Source organism: Maylandia zebra, linkage group LG22 (assembly GCF_041146795.1).
Source record: "Maylandia zebra isolate NMK-2024a linkage group LG22, Mzebra_GT3a, whole genome shotgun sequence".
Classification (NCBI taxonomy): Eukaryota; Metazoa; Chordata; class Actinopteri; order Cichliformes; family Cichlidae; genus Maylandia; species Maylandia zebra.
The window spans coordinates 14,270,447-14,292,502 of NC_135187.1; the positions used below are offsets into that span (position 1 = coordinate 14,270,447).

The following is a 22,056-nucleotide window of genomic DNA, read 5'->3' on the forward strand; positions in this document are numbered from 1 at the left end:
GCCTGGAGAGGTGGAGGTCTGCAGGTAGTAAAGATGGATGACTTTTACATACTTTGGGATCAACCGTCCAAAACAATAGACTTTGCACAATAGAGCTGAAGAACGTGTAGGTGGAGAAGATTGATATGTGAAGAAAGAATAGCATCGAGAATGACGGTTAGAGAGGGAAGGATGAGATGGTTTGGAGATATTCAGAGGAGGGATAGTGGATATATTGGGCAAAGTTACTGAATATGGAGCTGCCAGAAAGAGGAAGACCTCAGAGATTATTCATGTAGTTTTAGTTAACCAGCCTATAATTTATAGTCTAATGTTATCATTTCCGCACCTATGGACATTTTCAACACCCTACATGTGTATCTAGAATCTCTTAATTTTTTACTTCTAAATAAATTCTAAACTGACCTTTGCCCTGAAATCTCACCCAGTCTCACCAAGTTTTTCTAGCTCACTTTAGCTTGGCCTGCAGTACTTCTGTGAGGATTCTTGGGCTTAAGTCCCTCCTACTTAGGGGCTTAAAACTTTCCTTTTTAATCAAGCTCACATCAGGGACAGATCATGTGACCCTGAGCCACCCCTTATTTATGCTGGCTGCCCATTATACTAAGCAATCCTCTGCTTTTCTCTCTTTCACTCTCCAGTTATTAATATATGCCACCATCACGTTATTGTCTTTGTACCCTCTCTTTCCCGTAGTTTGTCCATTGTCCTCTCTGTGTTTTTCTCCTGAGCTGAATGTTCTCTTATCCCCCAAGCCTGCAGAGTATTTATTGTTATATTGTTTGCAGTGGCTTTGTGCTCTTCTTTTCTCACTCCACTGTCAGATGGCCACCCTCCCTGAGCTTTGTTCTGTGCAAGATTTCTTCCTGTTAGTAATGAAGGTTTCTCTCCCAATGCACTGTCCTCATTTGCTTGCACAAATGAATGTTTTTTTGTCTTTAATATTGTAAGGCGAGGTTGTTATATTACAATGTAAGAGTCCTGGGATTACTTTTGTTGCTAATGTGCATTACAGTATGCACAATATAAATAAAATCTAAGAGATCCATCTTTATGCAAAAGTGTTTCCCTATTTCCTGACTTTTCCCTCTTATTTGTCACACTTACATGTTTAAATTGTAATATTAGACAAAGATAACATGAGCAAATAAAAAATGCAGCATTTAAATGATGACTTCAGATATTAAGGGGAAAAAACTATCCAAACCTAGCCCTATGTGAAAGAAAGAATTGCTCCCTAAACCTAATAACGGGTTATTAATGCAATTCCTTTATCACACAGGGCCAGGTAGGTTTGGATAACTTTTCGCCTTAATATTTGAAATCACCCCTTAAAAACAGCATTTTGTATTTACTAGTGTTATTTTTCTCTGATATATATATATTTTTGATGATCTGAAACAAGTAGGTGTGACAAAAAAAAGAAGGAAGGAGGGCAAATACCTTTTTACACCACTGTATGTGTACATTTACCTCTGGGGATAGACCACCAGAGTAAACATACTACACACACACACACACACACATATATATATATATATATATATATATTTACACGCTACCATTTCTCCCCAACAATCAGTTATGTAGTTATGTGATTGTTGTTGTTTGATTTAGGAGTACAGAGGTGTAAGAAGGAAAGTGCTTATCCAGAGAAAACACTTAAATTACTAATTTTAGAGGAGAAGGGGTCAGATGATGAAATGAATGCCCACATTGGAGCAATAGTGGGAAAGGGGTTGTCCACTCTGGCAAGTCCCGTACAAATATAGTTCAGCAGACGTGTCAGTGAGCGACTGGTGGCTCCTGTATATGTGTGTGTATCTTGTGGGATCACACATGAACTTGTATTATTATAAACCAAGGAGAAAGAGCCGGGACCATCACCTGCCACTTTCACCTGCGTGCGTCAATCAAGCTGGGATGCACGTCGCTTTCCTGACGCGACACTTTTATCCGATTGGTCCAGCCATGATTCGGGGGCGGGTGCTCCCGCGGCTTTGGTGAAATCCCATTGGATGTGAGACACGTTGGTCGACGTGACGCTACTTGGAATTCCCGAAGTTCCCAAGTTCAGAGGAGAGGAGCTGTGCTCGTGCTAAACAAAACAAAAGCAAAGCCCTTTGAAGTGGAAAACGCCGAGCGACTCAAGTGTGAGCACGCGGGGTAAATAAACGTCTTGTTCGCGTTTGCGGTGATGGAGCCGAGCTCGTGTCGGGGGCAGCCTGCTTAACAGCTGGGCCTGAGTGAGAACGCGGAAGAGTGGGAGTGGGAAATTCAGCCAACCATCCTTTGTTTACCATCATGAGTGAACCTTGAATTTGGTTGCTACAACAACCACAGCCGCCCAGCATTTACCTCTTATAAGAGCAAATCAGAACCTTAGCGCGCGCTAGCGTTGCCGATAAGTGAGTATTGACCTTTATTTGCATGCTTGGATCAATGAAGTACCCGTACAGTTTGGGGGGGGGGGCTTGACCATTTTTGGGCATTTAACTGCTGCACAGATTGACTGGATGAATGGATTTGAATGAATGGCTGGCTGGAAATAGCAGTAGCGATGAATGCAGTCAGGAGATTCTTGTTTTCTGCACTGACTGAAGCCTTTGTTTCACTGCGCAGCGGTGTATTATGGATGCCTCCGTTACATAACTTGAATCAGCGACAATCTGCTCTTTATCCCGTTTCCGTTTGCAAGGTTTTAACTGTGCCACAACTGCGCGATTCTGGCCTCTTTTACCGTAGTTTAAAAAAAAAATTGCATGCGGATGCTGCATAAAATCACACACGGCTCATCGAGTTTTATGCATATTTTTTAATGTTCTCAACTGCGCCTTATGCACCTGAACACGTTGTAGTCGGGTTATTGCATGTTGATAATGAGGCTCACATGTGTGCATTAGGCGTGCTCGCTGAAGACACGTTGTTTTTGTCGTCATATGCAGGATTTTTAAAGCTCAATCTGTCCCGTGTGCTGTGCCAAGTTAAGCCTGACGGGGGCGATGTCTGACAGCAGCAACAGCACAGGCAGCACAGGCTCCTCCACCAACAGCTGGACCCTCCTCTCCCCGGAGGTAAGACGAGATGAGCATAGCTAAGGAAAGTCTGGGTATCATTTGGAGCACCATGATTATTATCCTGCTCCATGAATACTGGTTCATTTATAATTTGTCTTGTCCTAACCTGCAGCCCAGAGCTGCTTAAAGTGGGAAACATCCTGGTGAATGTTTGCAGAGCGCCAAATTGTGCCTCATCAGGCAGATAATGTGGACAGTTCAGATGAAAATAGGATTTATTTCACTTTGGCCTTTTGTCTATGCTTTATTTATACTATTCTAGCAGTTCTCATACTTTATCCAGTAATGTACCCCTCTGGAATAGCTTTCTATGCCACTTGGCTATCTGACCAGCACAAGGTATTTATAGCAAGCAAATATCCCAGTATACACTGTGCCAACTAAGATAATATTGTAGTCACACTGAACTGAGTCTTTCTGGTATGTTGCACCTCAGATTTAGTGACACACATGTGCTTGCACTTCGCTGTGAACCGTTGTCATTCTCAGTGGCAGAGAGGCAACTGCAGTCAGTCGGTGTGATATCCAGCATCAGGGTTTTTGAGTCATGAAAGAAAAGCTGCAGTGGTTTCAATCACAAATTTCTGTTAATCATTAAATATCAAAAACGGGCTTCCCACTCACAGTGACCACACTGAGGTTTAACAGCAGGTAAGAGGTGGCAAAACAGAAGTACTGAATGTAAAATGTATTTTTTTTTATTGAAGTCATTACTGTTTAATTGTTTCTAGAACTATATATAACTGGCTTTTAATTCAGCTTTTATATCAACAACTTGTATCCCATACAGTACTCAACTTCACAGTTGTTTTTTTGTGTGTGTATTAGCTCAGTATGCAAGCATGACTTGGCCTGTAGTAAGGCTGCTGTGGTTTTAGGAAAACCTTGTGTTAAGATAAGATAAGATAAGATAAGATAACCTTTATTAGTCCCACACGTGGGAAATTTGTTTTGTCACAGCAGGAAGTGGACAGTGCAAAAGTTATGACGCAAAAATTAGAATACAATAAGAATAAATACAGTACACAGCTGTACAGAATAGAATAAAATAATATACTATTTACAGTAGAATAAAATAGAATAAAAATATACAATAAGATAAAAATAGAATACGAATGCTATATACAACTGAGTAAAAATACAACGATGCCAGAAAGGATTATTGCACTTAGTATTATTGCATATGTATGGATGTGTGTGCTTGATCAGTTAAAGTCTTTATTATGGAGTCTGACAGCAGTGGGGAGGAAAGACCTGCGAAATCTCTCCGTCCCACACCGTGGGTGCCGCAGTCTCCCACTGAAGGAGCTGCTCAGTGCTGTCACAGTCTGCTGCATGGGGTGGGAGACGTTGTCCAACAGGGATGACAGCTTAGCCGCCATTCTCCTGTCACTCACCACCTCCACTGGGTCCAGAGGGCATCCTAGAACAGAGCTGGCCCTTCGGATCACCCTGTTCAGTCTCTTCCTGTCCCCAGCAGAGATGCTGCCGCCCCAGCAGACCACACCATAAAAGATAGCAGAAGCCACCACAGAGTCATAGAAGGTCTTCAGGAGTGGGCCCTCCACCCCAAACGACCTGAGTCTCCGCAGCAGGTACAGCCTGCTCTGCCCTTTCCTGTAGAGGGCGTCTGAGTTATGAGTCCAGTCCAGTCTGTTGTTCAGATGAACACCAAGGTACCTGTAGCTGTCCACAGCCTCAATGTCCATACCCTGGATGTTCAGTGGTTGCAGTGGAGAATGCTTGTGCCTGCGGAAGTCTACCACCAGTTCCTTGGTTTTACTGGCGTTGATCTGGAGGTAGTTCAGCTGGCACCAGTCCACAAAGTCTTGAGTCAGTCCTCTGTACTCCTTGTCGTCCCCATCAGTGATGAGGCCGACTATTGCAGAGTCATCAGAGAACTTCTGCAGGAAGCACTGGGTGGAATTGTGGGAGAAGTCTGCAGTGTAGATGGTGAAGAGGAACGGAGCCAGAACCGTTCCCTGTGGGGCCCCCGTACTGCAGACGACCCTGTCCGACACACAGCCCTGAGTCCTCACATACTGTGGTCGGTCGGTGAGGTAGTCCAGGATCCAGGTAGTGAGGTGATGGTCCACTCCAGAGTTCACCAGCTTGTCCTTCAGAACCGAGGGAAGAATAGTGTTGAAGGCACTGGAGAAATCAAAGAACATGATTCTCACAGTGCTTCCAGCGGTCTCCAGGTGAGCGAGGGAACGATGTAGGAGGTGAATGACGGCATCATCCACGCCAATGCCAGGCTGGTAGGCAAACTGAAGTGGGTCCAGTGATGAGCTTGTTAGGCGCCGAAGCTGAGCCAGGACCAACCGCTCCAGGGTCTTCATCAGGTGGGATGTCAGAGCCACCGGCCTGTAGCTGTTGAGGTCCTTGGGGCGTGAAGTCTTTGGCACTGGTACAACACAGGAGGTTTTCCAGAGCTGTGGGACTCTTCCCAACCTCAGGCTCAGGTTGAAGAGGTGCTCCATCACCCCACACAGTTGGTCCGCGCAGGACCTGACGACCCTCGAGCTGATGCCATCTGGGCCCGCTGCCTTCTTGCCATTAATCCTCCTCAGTTCCCTCCTAACCTGGGTGGTTGAGAGAGACAGGCTGGAGCCTTGTGTTGAGTGTGTATTGGATGCTGTTGTTGGGGGTGGGGGGGAGTGAGCAGGGTGAATAGAGGAGGTGTGAAGTGTCTGAGGTGTCAGAGGTGGAACAGCAGCAGTGGGGGTGGGTGAGTCTGCAGCCGATGTTGTAGACTGTCTCATGGTTGAATCAAATCTGTTGAAGAAATGATTCAGTTCATTTGCCCACCTCACATCCCTCCCAGGCAGAGAGTTCTGCTGTTTGTGGCCTGAGATGGTTCTGAGGCCTCTCCAGACTTCACCAACGTTGTTTTGCTGAAGCTGGTTCTCCATCTTCTGCCTGTAGCTGTCCTTCCCATTCCTTATCAGTCCCTTACGCTGAGTTACGTGTTACGCTGAGAGGTGTTACTAATATTTTACCCAGCCTCGTTTGTTAGGATAGAAAAACCAATGACAGCTGCATGGATATTATTTTGTCAGTTTGGGTTGGAGAATGTGTAAAAGCTCATCAGACAGTAGTTTGACTGTGATTTGTAGCTTTTGTTATCAAATATTTCAAGATCATTACAGGAAAATCTGACTCCATAATTAATTGGTAAGCAGTGCCAGTTGTAATCATTGGTGAGTGTGAATGCTACTCTAAATGTCAAGGTTATGGCTACAGGTGTAAATTTTTACCAGCTGGTTCTCATTAGGTCTTCTCACTCAACAGGAAGCTGCCATTGAGAATGTCGGGCCCGTGGATGATGGCACAGAGAGCCTGGGGGATGTCCCCAGTCTCTCAGAGGAGGTGGCAGGTACTGACAAGTCAACATATCTGCCTGGTGTCTAAAGCTTTGACCTTTTCTTGGGTTCTACATCTTTGTTTTTGCATTGTGTCGGTGTTATTTCAGGAGCTGCTGTGGAGTTCAAACCCGTTGGTATCCCCATAGAAACTGTACTATCTGAAGAAGGCCACCAGGTTAGTAACTACGCAGGAGTTCATTAAGAAGACAAAAATTCAATCACATCATATTTAGACTTACCAACTGTGCCAAATGTATTGCTGCTTGACAGATCATAGCTGAGAGCCAGAATATCATCTTCTTTTCTGAGTTTCATAGCTGCTCAGAAGGTGCAGCTCCACCTACTTTACCACAGTGTGTAACCTCAGGGTATTTTTGCACATCAGGATAGATTTAAGGGGGGGGGGACACATCTGCAAAAATATTTTAAGTAGGAGCGCTTCCTGGATTCAAGTTGTTTGTGTGAGGAGGTCTTTGGAAGTGATCTATGATTTAAAACCCCAAGCTCTCTATAAATAAATATCATGCCTTTCTTCTCATAACATGGTCACATTTCACCTAACAGGTTTCAAGCTTAAACCTTAGGAATTTTTCAAATCTTTTTATCTGTATCTTATCTTCTGATCCACCGTTTAAGAGAAATAGAGCTTCGTCTCATAAAGCTTTATGCAAGATCTCTGAATTATATTTAAAAAAAAGCTTAAGCTATGCCTCACTATTTCCAAATAGAGCTTTTCATTATGTTAGCCTCTAATTTCAACTCTTACTTTGCAATTTTGTCTGCGTTCCCATTGCCCTCCACGCTAACATGAGCATAAGTCCAGCAGGACTTTACACTCATGCCTACTCCATGTATTCTGACTATTTTTGTAAGTATTTCCTTCAAATATTTACCTCTGATTGTTTCTTTTGACTTTAAACTACCAAGGACTGCTGGTACACAGTCTCAATAACTCATAAATCAGGTCTTCTGATATAGCAGGTCTACAACTGTAGCACCTGTTTCTGCTGTAAGTACAGTTAGTCTGTCTGTAGTCTTTTTCATATGACTGCACCTAATTCATACACATACACTGCCACCCGAAATCCAGTAGTAACTACTGGCGTTACCGGTAATATCCTTTCACTACAAATCTGATTAGCACAACAAATTGAAGGAACAGATGGTTATAATAATTCCTGTTTACACCGTAAAAATAAAAATAAACATCCAGTGTTATTCATATTTCTACCAGTGAATTTTCTCTTTCACTTCAGTCTATAGTGGGCACCAAAATATCCATGGGCAAATATAAGTCCACACACAGAATTTGGCCCATACTCTATATAAACAACAGCTTAACTCCTCAACCTTTCTGTTGCTTTGAATGCTCTCAACAATCACACAGCATCTACCCAATATGCAGCTGACAGCTTTGATAGACTTACATGTAAATGAACGTTCATCAACTTGCACCAGCAGCACATTAGTAGGAGTTTAATGTATTAAGAAGGCCCGAAGACGTCTAGAAGTGATTACTTTGTACAGTATGACATTAAAACTTAAGCTGCATTATCTAACCTTCTCTTCCTGGTAAAGAACACATAGCATGACTTCATCACTCATATTTTAAAACCACAGTCATATGACCACCTTTCTATCTTAAATGTTTACCCCCTTAAAAGCCTGTAAGGAGTAACCCTTGAAGCTCTTTTCTGAACTTTACAGATGCCTGAAAAATGAATAAATAAAAATTTAACATTTTGATTTTAAAACCTGTAAATAGAATACGAGTAATGATTCATCTCTCTTCATCAACATAAAACTATTGCTCACTATTTCTACCAACATTTATACAATTTAATGTATCATTCTGTTAAACATAATAGGACTAATAGCACAACCTTGGGGAGTACAGTTTGTAATCTCAAAATTCTCACAGAAAAATGACCTTTAATAATGACTTTGCATCCCTGCCTGCATCAAGACACTGAAAGGAGAAAACATAACAGTAGACATTGTGTTGTCTTTAAGTAAACTTAAAAAAAAGTTACAACTGCTTCAGTCTTACTGTCATGCTCATTCAATATCAATTAAAGGGTTATTAAAATTGTCAAAGTAATCCTGGGCAGCATCACTTAATGAAAGAGAAATACTGTAAACGATACTGTTTGCAGGGAAATAACCTCAATAACATGTAAAAGTCGCTGCACTTTATCAAAAAATAAAAGAGAAAATAACAGCCAGCAAGTTATATTAGTGATCATTGTTATGCAATAAGAAGTTTAATAAATTGTACACAGAGAATTACTTTCTCGATTCTTGCACGTGAGTGTTACTCGTTAACACTTTGAGCAACAAATGAAGTCCTCGTAGTCAGGGTGTTTTTTCATTCATTCATGACATTTCTAAACAAACATCTCATTAGTAGACGTGTTTAAAATATCTTGTGCAGGAACAGTCAACACTGAAGTATTTAACAGTTTAACCACCACTCTGTTATTTGAAGGTTAATTAAAATGTCAGTTACACTTTTGTCCTTGTCATCAGGTGTGTCAAGAGACCTCTCCAGAGTCCAGTGAGGGTCCTGTCCCTTCTAGTCCATCCCGTATGAGCCCTCTCCCACCCAGCCTTCTTGACCCACCAGATCCGTATTTGGAGAGTCAGCCTCCAGTTATCCATGACATTGTAACCAGTTCTCCCAGTGACAATGAGCACCTAGGTGCCATGCCATTTGTCACCAACATTGACATGGGGGCTCCACTGGATATTCCAACTGTTGAAGTCCCCCCATTCGAGTCCGAGGAGTCCTGCTCTGCACCTCTGATTATTGAGATCCCCATCTCTGCAGAGCATGAGCTCCAGAAGCCTGTTGATGTTGGACTGATTCCTGCGAGTCCTCCTGGGGAGAGTCAAGTCTTCAGTGCTGGACCCGAGGTTAACATCCCCACCGAGACCCTTACAGCCACGGATCCCCTGTCTCATGTTGAAGCTGATATCAGCTTTGTTCCAGACAGCACAGAGTCACAAAGCCCAGTCCCCGAGAGCCTGGTGACAGAACATCCTACTGATGAAAGTCCTGCACCAGAGACTGTTGGTTCAGTTGAGGCAGATGAGGAGGCGGCTGTTAAAAATGAGCCTGCAAAGCCATCGGAGCCAGTGAGACAAGATGAGAGAGACGATGAAGAAGGTATTTGATTATCCTACATAAGCATTTCAGTAAATGTAAAGGCACTCGCACAGTATTCCCAAATCCAGCCAGGCACACACGGCTGTGTATTCTACTTTTCTTTGATTTTTTTTTTTTTTTTTCTCAGTAGAAATAGATTCTTTCAAAATAATCTTCACATGAGATTATTAGTGATGGCAAAAACAGTGTTATTGGAAATCCACAGTAAAGCCATGGTATGCAAATAGCTTCAAGCACGCAACCTCATTTTAAGAATTAAATCAAAGAGTGTGGAAGATCCTGCTATGATGTATTCTTTGAGTCCTGCAAAATTTATTTTCTAAAACTTAAATTTAAAATCTTCTTTTAGATGAGAGTTGAGATATCTTTTTTTCAACAAGCAGGACAAAAGATTAATAAAATTAGAGATGTAACAGAAAAAAAGAAAACTAGCGCAATAAGAAAATGTAATTAAACAACACAAGTTTCTCATTTCTGGGGAACCGGTCTTCTTATCCACTGTGGGAAATGTACACCAGAGGCTGAAGTCAGGGCAAAAATTTGTTGTTGGAGTCTTGTGAACGTCTGTCTCCTCTTTCTGTGTGCAGTGAGAAATATACATTACTGTGCAAAAGTCTTCATTTCTTTATATTCTACTAGAAAAATAAGAAATAAGTGCAGTGATTTTCAAAATATGCACTAACATTAAATGAAAATACAACATGCTAACGAGGCTAAAGGTCAGTATATGGTATGACCACCATCTTCACCATAGCCTCTCTTTGGCAAGCGTTCTTCTTTAAGTGGTCTTCAGGAATAGTATCTCCGCAAGGACATTCAAAGCTCTTCTTTGGATGTAGGCTGCCTTTTGTTCTGTTCTCCCACACTGCTTCATTAATGGTGAGGTCCGGGCTCTGGGGAGGCCAATCCATGGCTGATAGTGTTTCACTGTGTTTTTCTATCCAGGTATGCGTTTACTTCACTGGTAGCGTGTTTGAGATAATTGTCATGATTAAAATTAAGTTGTTTCAAATTAGACATTTTCCAGATGAATACTGCAGGTGAATTAAAATCTTTACTGTGTTCAGAATTTCATCCGATTTTACAAGATTACCAACACTACTGGCCAAAATGAGGCCCCATCACAAAGCCTCCACCATGTTTTACAGCCATCTGTAAAATATGGTGGCTTTCTGTCTCTCTTCCATAGCATGTCTTTTATCCTGTCTTCCTTCTCTCACCCAACCGGTCGCGGCAGATGGCCCCGCCCCTCCCTGAGCCTGGTTCTGTCAAAGTTTCTTCCTGTTAAAAGGGAGCTTTTCCTTCCCACTGTCGCCAAAGTGCTTGCTCATAGGGGGTCATATGACTGTTGGGTTTTTCTCTGTATGTATTATTGTAGAGTCTCAAGGCAACTGTAGTTGTGAGTTGGCGCTGTATAAATAAAATTAAATTGACTTGAATAGACACTCACTGTTGCACCTCTCTCCTAACCTCCTCTGTACATATTGGTGACAATTTGAAATAGAAATGTGGATTCATCACTACAAAAGAACTGTTGCCAGTGATTTTTCAGTCCAGGTCTTGTGTAATTTGGCATAATTCTGGCTTTTCTCTTTTTTCTTCATTAAGAATGGTTTCTTGACAGCCATCCTTCCGCTAAGACTACTTCTGTTGAGACTTTAGTGAACAGTAGATGGATCAACTGAGGTCCTGTGTCAGGGCTTTATCTGTTTCTTCCTCTACTGTAGATACTTTTTTTTTCTTCATTTGTCCTCCCCTCATCCACTTTTAGTTTCTTTTAAGGATACACTGCACACTATGCTTATAAGTTTTCAGCTAATAGCTCTTTAGGAATTGTCTTGTTAGTGCAAAATTTTCTGTATTATGTCTATTAAATCAGGACTTTTGCACAGTTCAGTATGTGAACCTCCCTTTCTTTGTTGTCAGTTAATCTTAAACCCAAACAACTGTAAAATGTCTTTTAATAATGGATGTCTTAAAGCTTGATTTTGACACAGTAACCCTTTTTTATTCTCAATCCCAAGATAAGATGACATTTTAAGTCAACGTTGTACCTGTGTGTAACAATATTACAGCTGATCTTATTTGTAAAGTGACATACAGCGAGCATCCTGCCTTTAAATATTTGCATCTGGGTCCCAGGCTCTGAGGCTCTTAGCAGGTTTTCCAAGCTGCCTCTGCAGCTTTTGAGGAAAGTAAGTGGTGCTTTATAATAGGAACAAGTTGATAAAAGCAGAAAAATGAGAGAATTTGTTAACATGTTTCTTATCTATGTCTCGCTAGCAGCTGGAAAGCGATTTATCAGTATGACAGGAGAGCCCACACCCCGCTGAGAAAATGATGAAACCCCCATGCATGAAATTACTGTTGTTGTAATTTAGTGAGAAAATGTCATCCATTCTGAGAACCAGCAGTCGCTTTTTTTGTCAGACACTTTTCACATGCTGTTTACACGCTGTTGTGTTTTGCAGCTCATTTGCTCACTTAGAGTCTGGTATTCTGCGTGAGGAAGTCGCCAGCACATAATTATTCACTTCTGACAAAAATGCCACAGATGTTGAGATGATTTGTTGAATACATGTGGTTTAGGTTTAGGCACATTATCATCATCTGTCACAAAAATACAACAGAAAACGTGACAGATCTTTGCTGTCTTGCCATTTCTTTCTCATGCTTAGAATTTCTTCTTATTTCCTTCTTACATTTTTCCTTTCTTAGAGCCTTCCATTAGGTATGACTCGGGTGACGCTGGCAGCTTTGATGATGGGCTGCGGCGGAGAAATGTGCCCACCTTTGAGGCACAGAGACCAAGAACATCAGACGAGGAGGATGAGGAAGAGGAAGTAGAATTCAAGCTGGCTGAGAAGAAGGAGGAAAAGCCATGGTTCTCCTTGAACAAATGCATTGTGGGTGCTCTGGTCTTGCTATTTCTAGGTTCCCTCTTTCTCTCAGGTCAGTTCCTCTCATAACTAAGGTAGCTAGCTTGGTTCTGCTTTTATTGTTTGATTTAGTGCAGTATTGTGGCTACAATTTGTATGCTGCACATTAACAGTAAGAGTGAATGCTTTAATACCATAAATTATAATATTTATAGAACTGTGCAAAAATCTTGAGCCACACTGTATCTTTAAACTTTGCTTTAAAGTGCTTTTGAGCAATAGTTCTCAGGTTTTCCTGACTATTTTCAGAGTCCTCTGGCCTATGAATCATTCAAGCATAAACGGACGAACCAGTGTTTTGTCTGCACACAACCGAAAAGAAAACAACGGTTTTTATGAGCAGCCTGATGCAAAAAGCAGATAATTTTTTTCCCATTTCTTTACATGAATCTTCAAAAAACAACTTTCAGACTTTTTGGAATTGTACAAGCTCTGTTTTTGTCTCATATGCAGTGTTTTGGTATATGTTTGTGTCCCATCAAAACATAAAGAAAAGAGGGGTTGGCTCAAGACTTTAGCACAGCACTGTATGTTAAAATGTCAGAAAATAAACTGTGATCTTCCTACGCAGCATCAGAGTTTGGCAGTGTTAGGCAGCATTAAGAGTTTAGAGTAAATATTGCCATAAATTTCCATCATTTCACAGTTTCTGTTTGACAATGACAGTATTTACAAGTTACATAAGCACCTTTATTTGCTGTTGTCAGCAATAGTTAGATGTCTGCTTTCAGATCTTGTTGACTAAGCTCTACTATGTCAACAGGCTTCCACAGTGACCTGGATAATGGTAGGTCCAGAGCTAAAGATAAGGCAGCAGTGTAAGCTTCTGCGCTCACTGGCTAATGCTCAATAGCTTGCCCAAGCACTTATCTGGGCTGACAGTTGATGCTGCAGCAGCAGAAAAAGGCAAATAACATGCATTCTGAATTTTAACGCTCCTTATAATATTTTTGAAGGACTCACTGAATGTTTTCTGGGGTTTAAATTAAATGGGAAGGTGTCTAATGCAGTCACACTGTGTTGAAGGCAAAATTTATTAATGAAATGGAAAAGAAAAACAGTTGGTGTGGCGTGCAGTGAGTGGCCTGAGCTCATAAAGTTCACTTGAGCATCTTGAAAGGCAGCATGGCAGTTGTGTGTCAGTGAAAGTGCCTGTGGAAGGACTCGTTCTAAAACGTTGTTTTCCTGTCTGACAGGTGACTTTGATGCCTCCGATCTGAGTGACGCAGAACAAAGCCAGGTCTGTTTCCACAGATTCCTACTTCACATGATCATGTGATATGAAAATTTTAAAAACAAACATAAAGAAATAGACATTTTAAAAAAATATGTGTTCTATTCATGTGCCAATGATTTTAAATCCAGGACGGGCTTAGCAGTGATCCACAGGATATGAAAGAGCTATTGGATAAACTGACACAGGAAAACCAACAAATCATTCAGCTAGAGGCACAACTTCAGGTCAGTATGGAGTCACACTGATGCTAATTATTTAGTTTTAATTGGTTTTATGATGTTTCAATGAATGTTTTTAATTGTTAAACAACTTGCGCAGCACCTTAATTTACCTACAGCTTTGTCCACGTTATAAACTGTCACTATTTGACCATATTTTTCAGTCTAAGAAAGAAGAACTTGACTCAGCACTGAAGGCGTTAGCAGCAAGTGGCGATAAAAAGGGTGAAGCAGATCTGGAAAAAGAAAATGCAAAGCTGAAGGAGGAGCTGTCATCTCTGCCAGAGCTGAAGAAAGAGCTCGAGACTCTCAGAGCCAGAGTGACTGAACTCAGCCAGCTCGCAGGTATAATGTGGCGACTACATCGCCCTTTAAGTTTATACTTATTGAACGTATCCTGCATGCATAGAGACACGCTGGTAACGACCAAGGTCATTTTAAGTTTGATATATTAAATCCTTCACAGCTGATCAGGAAATACTTCCAGCTGCATCTAGTTCGGCCCCACAGCCTGAAGACAAAGATGGTCAAAGTAACCAGAAAACACCTGGACCAGAGAGGGGGAGGGACGCAAAGCAGGGAGGAAGGCTGAAGGAAGAACTCCATCGGCAGAAGGTTCTTTTGGAGGAGAGCAAGAAAAGGCTGGACGCAATGAAAAAAGATGGAGGCAAGAGAAAACAGGTCAGGGATCACTTGGAGGAGATCCAAAGGAAACTCTCCAAAGAAGTTGAGATGTGGGGGAAGAAGAAGCCCCAGGAGTCCAAATGGAAAGGGAACAAAGGCAAACACAATGAGCGGGACCACTACAAGAAAGAGGAGAGGGGAGGAGAGAAAGGGTGGAAGCACAACAACGAGGGAGAATGGAGGGATAAAGAAGAGAAGAAGCAGAGAAAGGTGGAAAAAGAGTGGAAAGATAAGGAGGGCGAATGGAGGCACAAAGACGAGAGGGGGGGACGAGGAAAAAAAGAGTGGAAAGACAAGAAGGAGGAAGACTGGAGGCATAAAGATGAGAGGGAGCAAAGAGGAGAAAAACAGTGGAAAGACAGCAAAGAGGAAGGGTGGAGAGACAAAGAGGAGAAGAATGAGAAAGACTGGAAGCCTCAAAAGCAAAACTCTCATAAAGAGGCTTGGAGGAAACACCAGGACGAGTGGGAGAGCAAGAAGGGTGAGAGGAGAATGGACAGAGAGGAGAGGAGGAAGGAGAAACCGTGGCACAGCCGGTCTGCTAAAAACCACCAGCACCAACATCACCATCAGCAGCCCCGCCATCCTCATCAGCACCACAACAACGATTTCTGGAGAGACCAGGAGCAAAAGCTCCAACGCAATGTCCGTCCCCAGCTGGGCTGTACTTCCGTGGAGGACTGTGCCAGCAAGGAGGGGCTCTATCCAGTGGAGCTGTCAGAGTTTGAGGAACTTCTGGAGGGCTACCTGAGCAAGCTTGAAAGGTCATCATCAGAGAGCAAGGATAGGTTCAGGAGGCTGACCGCAGACTACTTTGAGGACGGCGTGTTCATCCACGACAGGATTCGTTTCAGCGACTTTGCTGAGGACGTGGCAGACATTTTGGAAGACATGGTGGATGTTTTAGAGGGCGACGGGAAGAAGGACGACGACTCCCTGGAGGAGGAGATGGAGGAGTTTGAGCGAGAAGCCCTGTGGAAGTTTGCTGCCACGGCTTAAAAAAACGGCTGCAGAGAGGAAACCAGTGGTGGTTTTATAGGACATTTCTTGCCTTCGGAGCTGTAATAGTAGTAGCTTCTGGCACAGAGTGGTTGTGCCTCTCATAAACATGTCTCTCTGAGTCTGTAATTATAAGCTAGACTTGTATTTGTCATCTTGGACTTAGTCGTTGTTACCTACCTCTGTCGAGTCATGCCTCCTAAAGCAAAGTCCTTCAGTAATGTGTCGTGTGAATTTCCTCTGCTGTTTAGTGATTTACACACGTGTAGTGCATGTTACAGTTCATTATAATGTCAGTTTAAATTGATCACACAGATCACAGAAGATGGTATTTGCAAATAACCATCAGCACAACTTATATACCGTTATATAAGTTGTGAATAGAAAAAAAAAGGGGGGGGGGGGGGGGGGGGGGGTTATTTATGTCATTTTATCTTGTATGGGAGCCTGACTAATCTCTACTCCAAGCAGGTTAAAAAAATACTAGAATGTTTTTGCAGATAGCATTTATCCCTGCTCGGGTGTGACTGTCCAATCCCAGAGGATGAGATCGCGGTCCTTTCAGTGATAACAATCAGATCAGGTCGGACCAGTTTTCTGTCAGCAGCGCTTTATTTGGCCAAACACACACAGAGGACTGCCTGAGAGGGCCTGATTTCTAGATTTGAAGAACTTTTCCATCCTCTTGGCCGACGGCAGACGTGTGGAACAACCAGGAACCAGTTTGTGCTGCTCAAGAAAAAAAAAAGCAATAGCCATAGTTAAGTTGAACATTGCTAAATCACTTTAGCACTTTTCTCAAACATATGAGAACCGTCTTTTTTTAAATTTTCTTTTTCCAATTAGATTTATTTTAAATAGGCATTTTTTTTTGGGGGGGGGGGTTAGGACAGTTTGTTTGGTTTGTTTGTTTGGTAGTGTATCCATGGAGGCTGCTAACACCGCTACTCTTACTCAGTATCCCACAATCTGACCCATATGGAAAAGATATATATAAATCTTATAAAGTTTGTATCTGTCTTGTGTGAAACTTGTATGAAAAGCATACAAGAGTGAAAACAGATATAAGATCCCTTGAAAAATTATATAATGAAACTTGTATGTTTTGGATACTTACTAAAACAATATATGAAAGTAATGAGAAAGTGGCCACTTTCATGAGTAAATTATGTAAGTTTTTACTATTTCTTTTCCATATGGGGAGTACAATTAGAGAGGTTAGTGAGCTGAAATAGTTTCATTTACTTAATCTGTTAATTTGCCAAAATGAAATTGGCAACAAAACAAACATATATATATATATATATATATATATACACACACACACATATTTTTTTCCTTTTTTCTCACGCATAGATTTGAAGTGGCATGCGTGACAGTGACCTAGACATAGCTTTGTGGTTTTTAGGTGATATAAATAAGCACGAAAAAAAAAACATGTTATTTTTAATTTTATTTTAGTGTAGGTAGGTGAACCAGCACAAAGCAAAGTCCAAAATATATTTCAGAATTACTTTAAAATTGTGAAAAAATAGTTGTTTTATTTGTGTTTTGATTGTAGTGAAATTTGACTTTTCCCTCTATTTGTGGATGTGAAGTTGAACAGATTGTGATTGTTTTCTCTCAGCAGTGATTTCATGTTTATTTATTGTCTCACTACAGTGCATCTCTTTTTCTTATTTTTAATGAGAAGAACCACAGATTTTATCCCGGGCTGTATGCTTTGAATGTGAAAATGGTGACATTTTCATTAATTTAGCTTGCCAGCTCCTGCTTATGTGCCTTTTATTATATTACAAATCCTTTTGATTAGACGAAAGGTAGTTGATTTTATCAGCTTCTGCAAAGATTAGTAAGAAAAGCAAGTTTACGCGACTTGTAAATTTACTGCTGTTTGAATGAATGTCGTAGAGTTTACACATAAAAGATTGAGCTGATGTTAAGTTTTGGAGAAGTATGTTTTGTCTTTTTGAAGGTGTCCAGACCAAAGGATTCAGACGAACGCTAATCACAATGGATGAATCTTTTAATGAAGCAGAGTTTAATGAATATTTGAGGACTATTTTTGTGTTTGTGGGACAACAGTAAAGCTCTGTGCTTACCGATAATGTAGGACCTGACTCAAACATGCATGTAATTGATCACTGGACAATTTCTAGTTATTCCCCCAATCAACAGTTATGTCCTCATTTTCAAGATCAATATTAAGTTCAATAAATCTTTCACCCTTGATACGTAAACAATGTCTTTATTTAATCATTTCTATTGTTTCAAAATATTCACACGTTTTTCTTTTTATACGATACTCCTGTACATATTCCACAAGCAACTGTAAATGGCATTACTGCAAGGTGGAGGTGTTTAGGAGCATGTGGCCCTAGTGGTTTACACTTCTTCACCTAACAAGTCAAAGGTCCCCAGTTCAACCCTGAGAGGAGAAGCAAATCCCTTGGGTGTCAGGAAGGGCATCTGATATACCAAATGAAGTATGTGTCGTAAATAAGGGACATATTTACGGACATGAACTTTGCTTATTGGAAGTGTTTAGGTACAACAGTAACTCATCCACAAAGTGGCACTCTGCATAAAGTTACAACATCCTCTGGCGTTAGCATGAGCACAAAAACTGTGTGGCAGCAGTTTCACTGCATGGGTTTCCATGGGTGAACAGCTCCTGTTGGTGGCACAGTGCTTATGTCTATACGGTGTACAACTATTGCTGCCTATATCCCTAGTATTTGTCACAGTGATAAGTATCAGTATCAGTGTGACCTGTGAGCATTTTTGAAATTGTACCGAAAAACGTAACGCCAGATACGCAGCTTACTGGAAGTCTTTAGATGCCGTGTGTGCACGATATCTGACTCATTCTGAGTGTGAAGTGAAAGTGTTGGCACGACAGGCATCTATCATCACAGCTGTGATTGCAAACTGAAACATTTACACCCAGAAAAAATACTCAACAGCTACACGTTCACAGGCACGAACGCACTTTGCTCACGCTGATACGACAGTCGCAGACCTGACACGCACAGTGAAAGCTTACCATTCTTTAAATTCTACATACCAGTCATTATAGAAATGTTTCAGTACATTTGTGCTTCCTTCCGAGTTGGGTCCTCTTTACATGTCCATGGTGGAGACGTGATCTCATTTAAATGAAAAGGATGACTGGAAGGGTCATTAAAGCGCAGACCGATTTTCAGCTATAAAACATTGAGACAATCCTGAGGAAGTGAAAGACAAGTAAAATGCTGAGGGGGAAAAAGATAAAATGTCTAAAGTTTAAATGCTGTTTTAATCTTTTTTCAGAAGTTTAATCAGCTTAGTGCAGTTGGAAAGGCTCGCACATGACACTGTGTGTTTGTACCATATTATTTGAGTCATGTTTTGTATAAACTAATTACTGCTTAGGTATGCATGATTCGGTCACTTGATAAGAATGGCCTGATGCTACCACTAAATGCCTTGCTCTGCAAACTGAAATGGGTTTTGTGCTATCGTTAGTACAGTTTTGCCCTTTGTAGGGCAGAATGGCTGTTCTCTCTGTGTGTGTGTGTGTGTGTGTGTGTGTGTGTGTGTGTGTGTGTGTGTGTATGTGTGTGTGTGTGTGTGTGTGTGTGCTTTGTTTTGACATCTGTCTCCAGAGAAGTGGAATCAGGCAGATAAGGGCAGGCTGGGGGAGAAGTGGGAACGGTTTAATGTTTTCCGCTGATGTTTGCATCAGTCGTGAAGATGAAGCGTATATATTTGGAGAGGTGATGGTCACAGTCAAGGGACAAGGTTCTCGGTACTTATTGCGACACACCGCACTGCAGACACAGAAAGTAAGACGGATGCTTTTTTCTTTCCTACTGCATTTCTTTTTTTAAGCTCTTGTGTGAGAAATACATTCACTCTACTTGTTTATTTCGCAGGTCATCATGGAAGCTGCTATCTCAACCCTTGTCACCCAGTTCAAGACATATGCTGGGAAAGACGGATCCTCCAGCACCCTGAGTAAGGATGAGTTCCAACACCTGGTGGCTTCTCAGCTGCCCAACTATGTCAAGGTGCGACTCTTAAGTTGTTCTTCCTCTTTTCCTTGTTATTTGTGTCCCTGAGCAGCCTACACACAGATATTAAAGAAACTGTAACTGTGGCATTGATCTGTTTGGCAAATGCACATTTTTTTCTACTCTGAGCATTCACCCAAACATACATGCACCTTTCTATACTTAAGCACCTTGTATGACATTCACACATGCACACACATTCACACTGCACGCATTGAGGTTAACATATTACCGAAGGATACTTCGACATGCAAGCTGGAGTAACCAGAGATTGAACCATCAACGCTCCGATTGGTAGACGACCCGCGCTACCTCCTGAACCACCACAACCACCCCAGCGTTTGGAGCCGTGTCGCTCTTTGTTGTTCCACTGGTAGGGCTGTATCTCCACTGTTATTTAAGTAGCAAATCAGTTTTTGGCACCAGACATTTTTAAAGATGCTGAGCACTGTGGACAAATATTAAGATTACGCCCTTGGCAGCCAATCAGAAAAATCCTCCCTCATCATGTTGTATCACGTGTACTCTATACAACACGATACACACTTTGCATGTAAAAATTCAACACTTGTGTGTGTAACATATATTACTATAATTTTGCTATCAAATTCTAATACTGTGCATTTTAATTCTACATGCAACGTGTGACTGTACATCATGTGACATAATTCTTTTTTTTTTTAACTTCACTTAATGTGTTTCTCTGATTCTGATTCTGATAATAACATTTTATACAAAATCACCATCTGCATCATAAGGTAATGTCTGATTTTGTATTTACAGTGGAATTGAAAAATTGTCAATACATTTATTTGATTATAACAAAATTATTAATTGATCAAACCGTGGTCAGCTGATTCTTGTAAGGAGTGTAATCTTGTAATTTGGGATTGTATCGGTGTGAAAGTGGAATGAAATTAATTATAAACTGTACAATATCAAGAAAAACACTTCTGCTGCATGTATAATGTAGTAATTTAATGTGTTTTATAGCCCAATGGCCATAGTAACTTACAGGGCTTGAGCTCTTTTCATAGCTGTTTTCCCCATGATCAAGAAACGTTGTGAGTGTGCCTACAAATGCTTTTCGGGTGTTTTTGTTACTTCATTCAACCATTAGGTGGCAGGACAGTGTTTCAAAGTAGATGATACTGCATCTGAGATCATTATATTGTATTGATCCTGAACTGTTCTTTGTGATCACCCTCTGCAGAATGCCAGTGATCCCGCTGTCATCGACCAGCTCATGGGCTCACTGGATGAAAACAACGACGGGGAGCTGACTTTCTCCGAGTTCTGGCAGCTGATCGGAAAACTGGCGAGCAAGCAGGGAGGCTTCAGTCAGTAGAGCTCGTCGCTTTCTGTCAATCGAGACTGAAAGTGAGCTGATTGTGCAACGCCAATCGTCTCAGTTTATGCTTTTGAGTTCAAGACCGTTTGAATTCTTTTGTCACCCTGCTGGTGCCACTCTTCAGTTAACCATTTGTTGAATACAGAAAACTATGAATTAAAGGCTTGATTGTCTTAAACCACCAACAACAACCAGCACTGCCTCCTGTCATTCATTCACTATATTATATGATGTCCAGCCACCCACATTGTATTACAACCCTGATTTAGGGGGCTGTAATCCAGTATGCATTACCACTATTACAACTACACCATCCAGACAATATCTTGTTGCATAGTGCTTTATAATACCTGTACAAAGCTGCTTGTCCAAGCATTAAGCAGGGATGATGTAAAAGCATAGCTTAGCCTTTGCTGTCCATCAGTGTGGCCTCAGTAGTCTGCAAAATCATTCTATTATATTTTGCTTGTGCAGTTTAATTGCAATGTGCCTCTTCAGCTGGCAGTTCTTAGTGTTACGGTCACTTTGTATTAATTCCAATGTCTAGACAGAGTTATGTGTGTTGGCGAGCTCCCCAGCTGTTTTATAGCCTATAGGCCTGTTTTAATTTTGCCAGAGAGACACAAGGAGGTTATGCTAACTGATTTGGAGAACAATGATCTTTAACTGATTAATAAATGTGACCTTTGTATCCAAGTTACACAGATTGAGGTGCCAGTGTGGGAGGAATGATGCAATGAGTCATCAACTCCAAAGTGATAGACAAAATGAAGTTGGAACACACAAATGAATTGTCTGTATGACCAACTCCCTTTGGTTTGAAGTCCAGAGCGTTACCAGATAGCATTAATGTGAAGGCTTCTTTAGAACTTATCAGCACAGAGCGGGGGATATTTAGTAAGAGATAATCTGTGGCATAAATTCAAAATTTCAAAGTCTCAAAAGCTCTTTCGGGGATC

At 41.4% G+C, this 22,056-nt stretch overlaps 2 protein-coding genes across 5 annotated transcripts; both read left to right on the forward strand.

The window, feature by feature from the left end:
- The first annotated feature begins 2,012 nt into the window (after positions 1-2,012).
- pbxip1a (pre-B-cell leukemia homeobox interacting protein 1a) lies at positions 2,013-16,094 on the forward strand. Of its 4 annotated transcripts, none has more exons than XM_004549069.4 (11): positions 2,013-2,408; positions 2,946-3,074; positions 6,372-6,456; positions 6,553-6,620; positions 8,975-9,614; positions 12,333-12,566; positions 13,317-13,340; positions 13,750-13,793; positions 13,919-14,014; positions 14,173-14,353; positions 14,475-16,094. In XM_004549069.4, the coding sequence occupies exons 2-11, from the start codon at positions 3,003-3,005 to the stop codon at positions 15,689-15,691; spliced, it is 2,661 nt and encodes an 886-aa protein (XP_004549126.3). In that variant the 5' UTR covers positions 2,013-2,408; positions 2,946-3,002; the 3' UTR covers positions 15,692-16,094. The 4 variants fall into 4 exon arrangements, with proteins under 4 accessions (XP_004549126.3, XP_004549125.3, XP_004549128.3 ...); XM_004549068.6 differs by having other exon boundaries at positions 2,015-2,166; XM_004549070.6 differs by having other exon boundaries at positions 2,026-2,153.
- A 3,283-nt stretch (positions 16,095-19,377) lies between these two features.
- On the forward strand, positions 19,378-21,291 carry s100a11 (S100 calcium binding protein A11). Its single transcript, XM_004549072.4, has 3 exons — positions 19,378-19,518; positions 19,609-19,743; positions 20,960-21,291. The coding sequence occupies exons 1-3, from the start codon at positions 19,393-19,395 to the stop codon at positions 21,092-21,094; spliced, it is 396 nt and encodes a 131-aa protein (XP_004549129.3). The 5' UTR covers positions 19,378-19,392; the 3' UTR covers positions 21,095-21,291.
- Positions 21,292-22,056: the final 765 nt, after the last annotated feature.

What these genes read in the sequence shown, in the direction of transcription:
- pbxip1a (XM_004549069.4), top strand. Translation starts at nt 3,003, where the DNA reads ATGTCTGACAGCAGCAACAGCACAGGCAGCACAGGCTCCTCCACCAAC. An exon ending in GGACCCTCCTCTCCCCGGAG is followed by an intron (nt 3,075 to 6,371) that starts GTAAGACGAGAT and finishes CTCACTCAACAG; the next exon opens with GAAGCTGCCATTGAGAATGT. An exon ending in TATCTGAAGAAGGCCACCAG is followed by an intron (nt 6,621 to 8,974) that starts GTTAGTAACTAC and finishes CCTTGTCATCAG; the next exon opens with GTGTGTCAAGAGACCTCTCC.
- s100a11 (XM_004549072.4), top strand. Translation starts at nt 19,393, where the DNA reads ATGTTTTCCGCTGATGTTTGCATCAGTCGTGAAGATGAAGCGTATATA. An exon ending in CCGCACTGCAGACACAGAAA is followed by an intron (nt 19,519 to 19,608) that starts GTAAGACGGATG and finishes TTTATTTCGCAG; the next exon opens with GTCATCATGGAAGCTGCTAT. An exon ending in AGCTGCCCAACTATGTCAAG is followed by an intron (nt 19,744 to 20,959) that starts GTGCGACTCTTA and finishes CACCCTCTGCAG; the next exon opens with AATGCCAGTGATCCCGCTGT.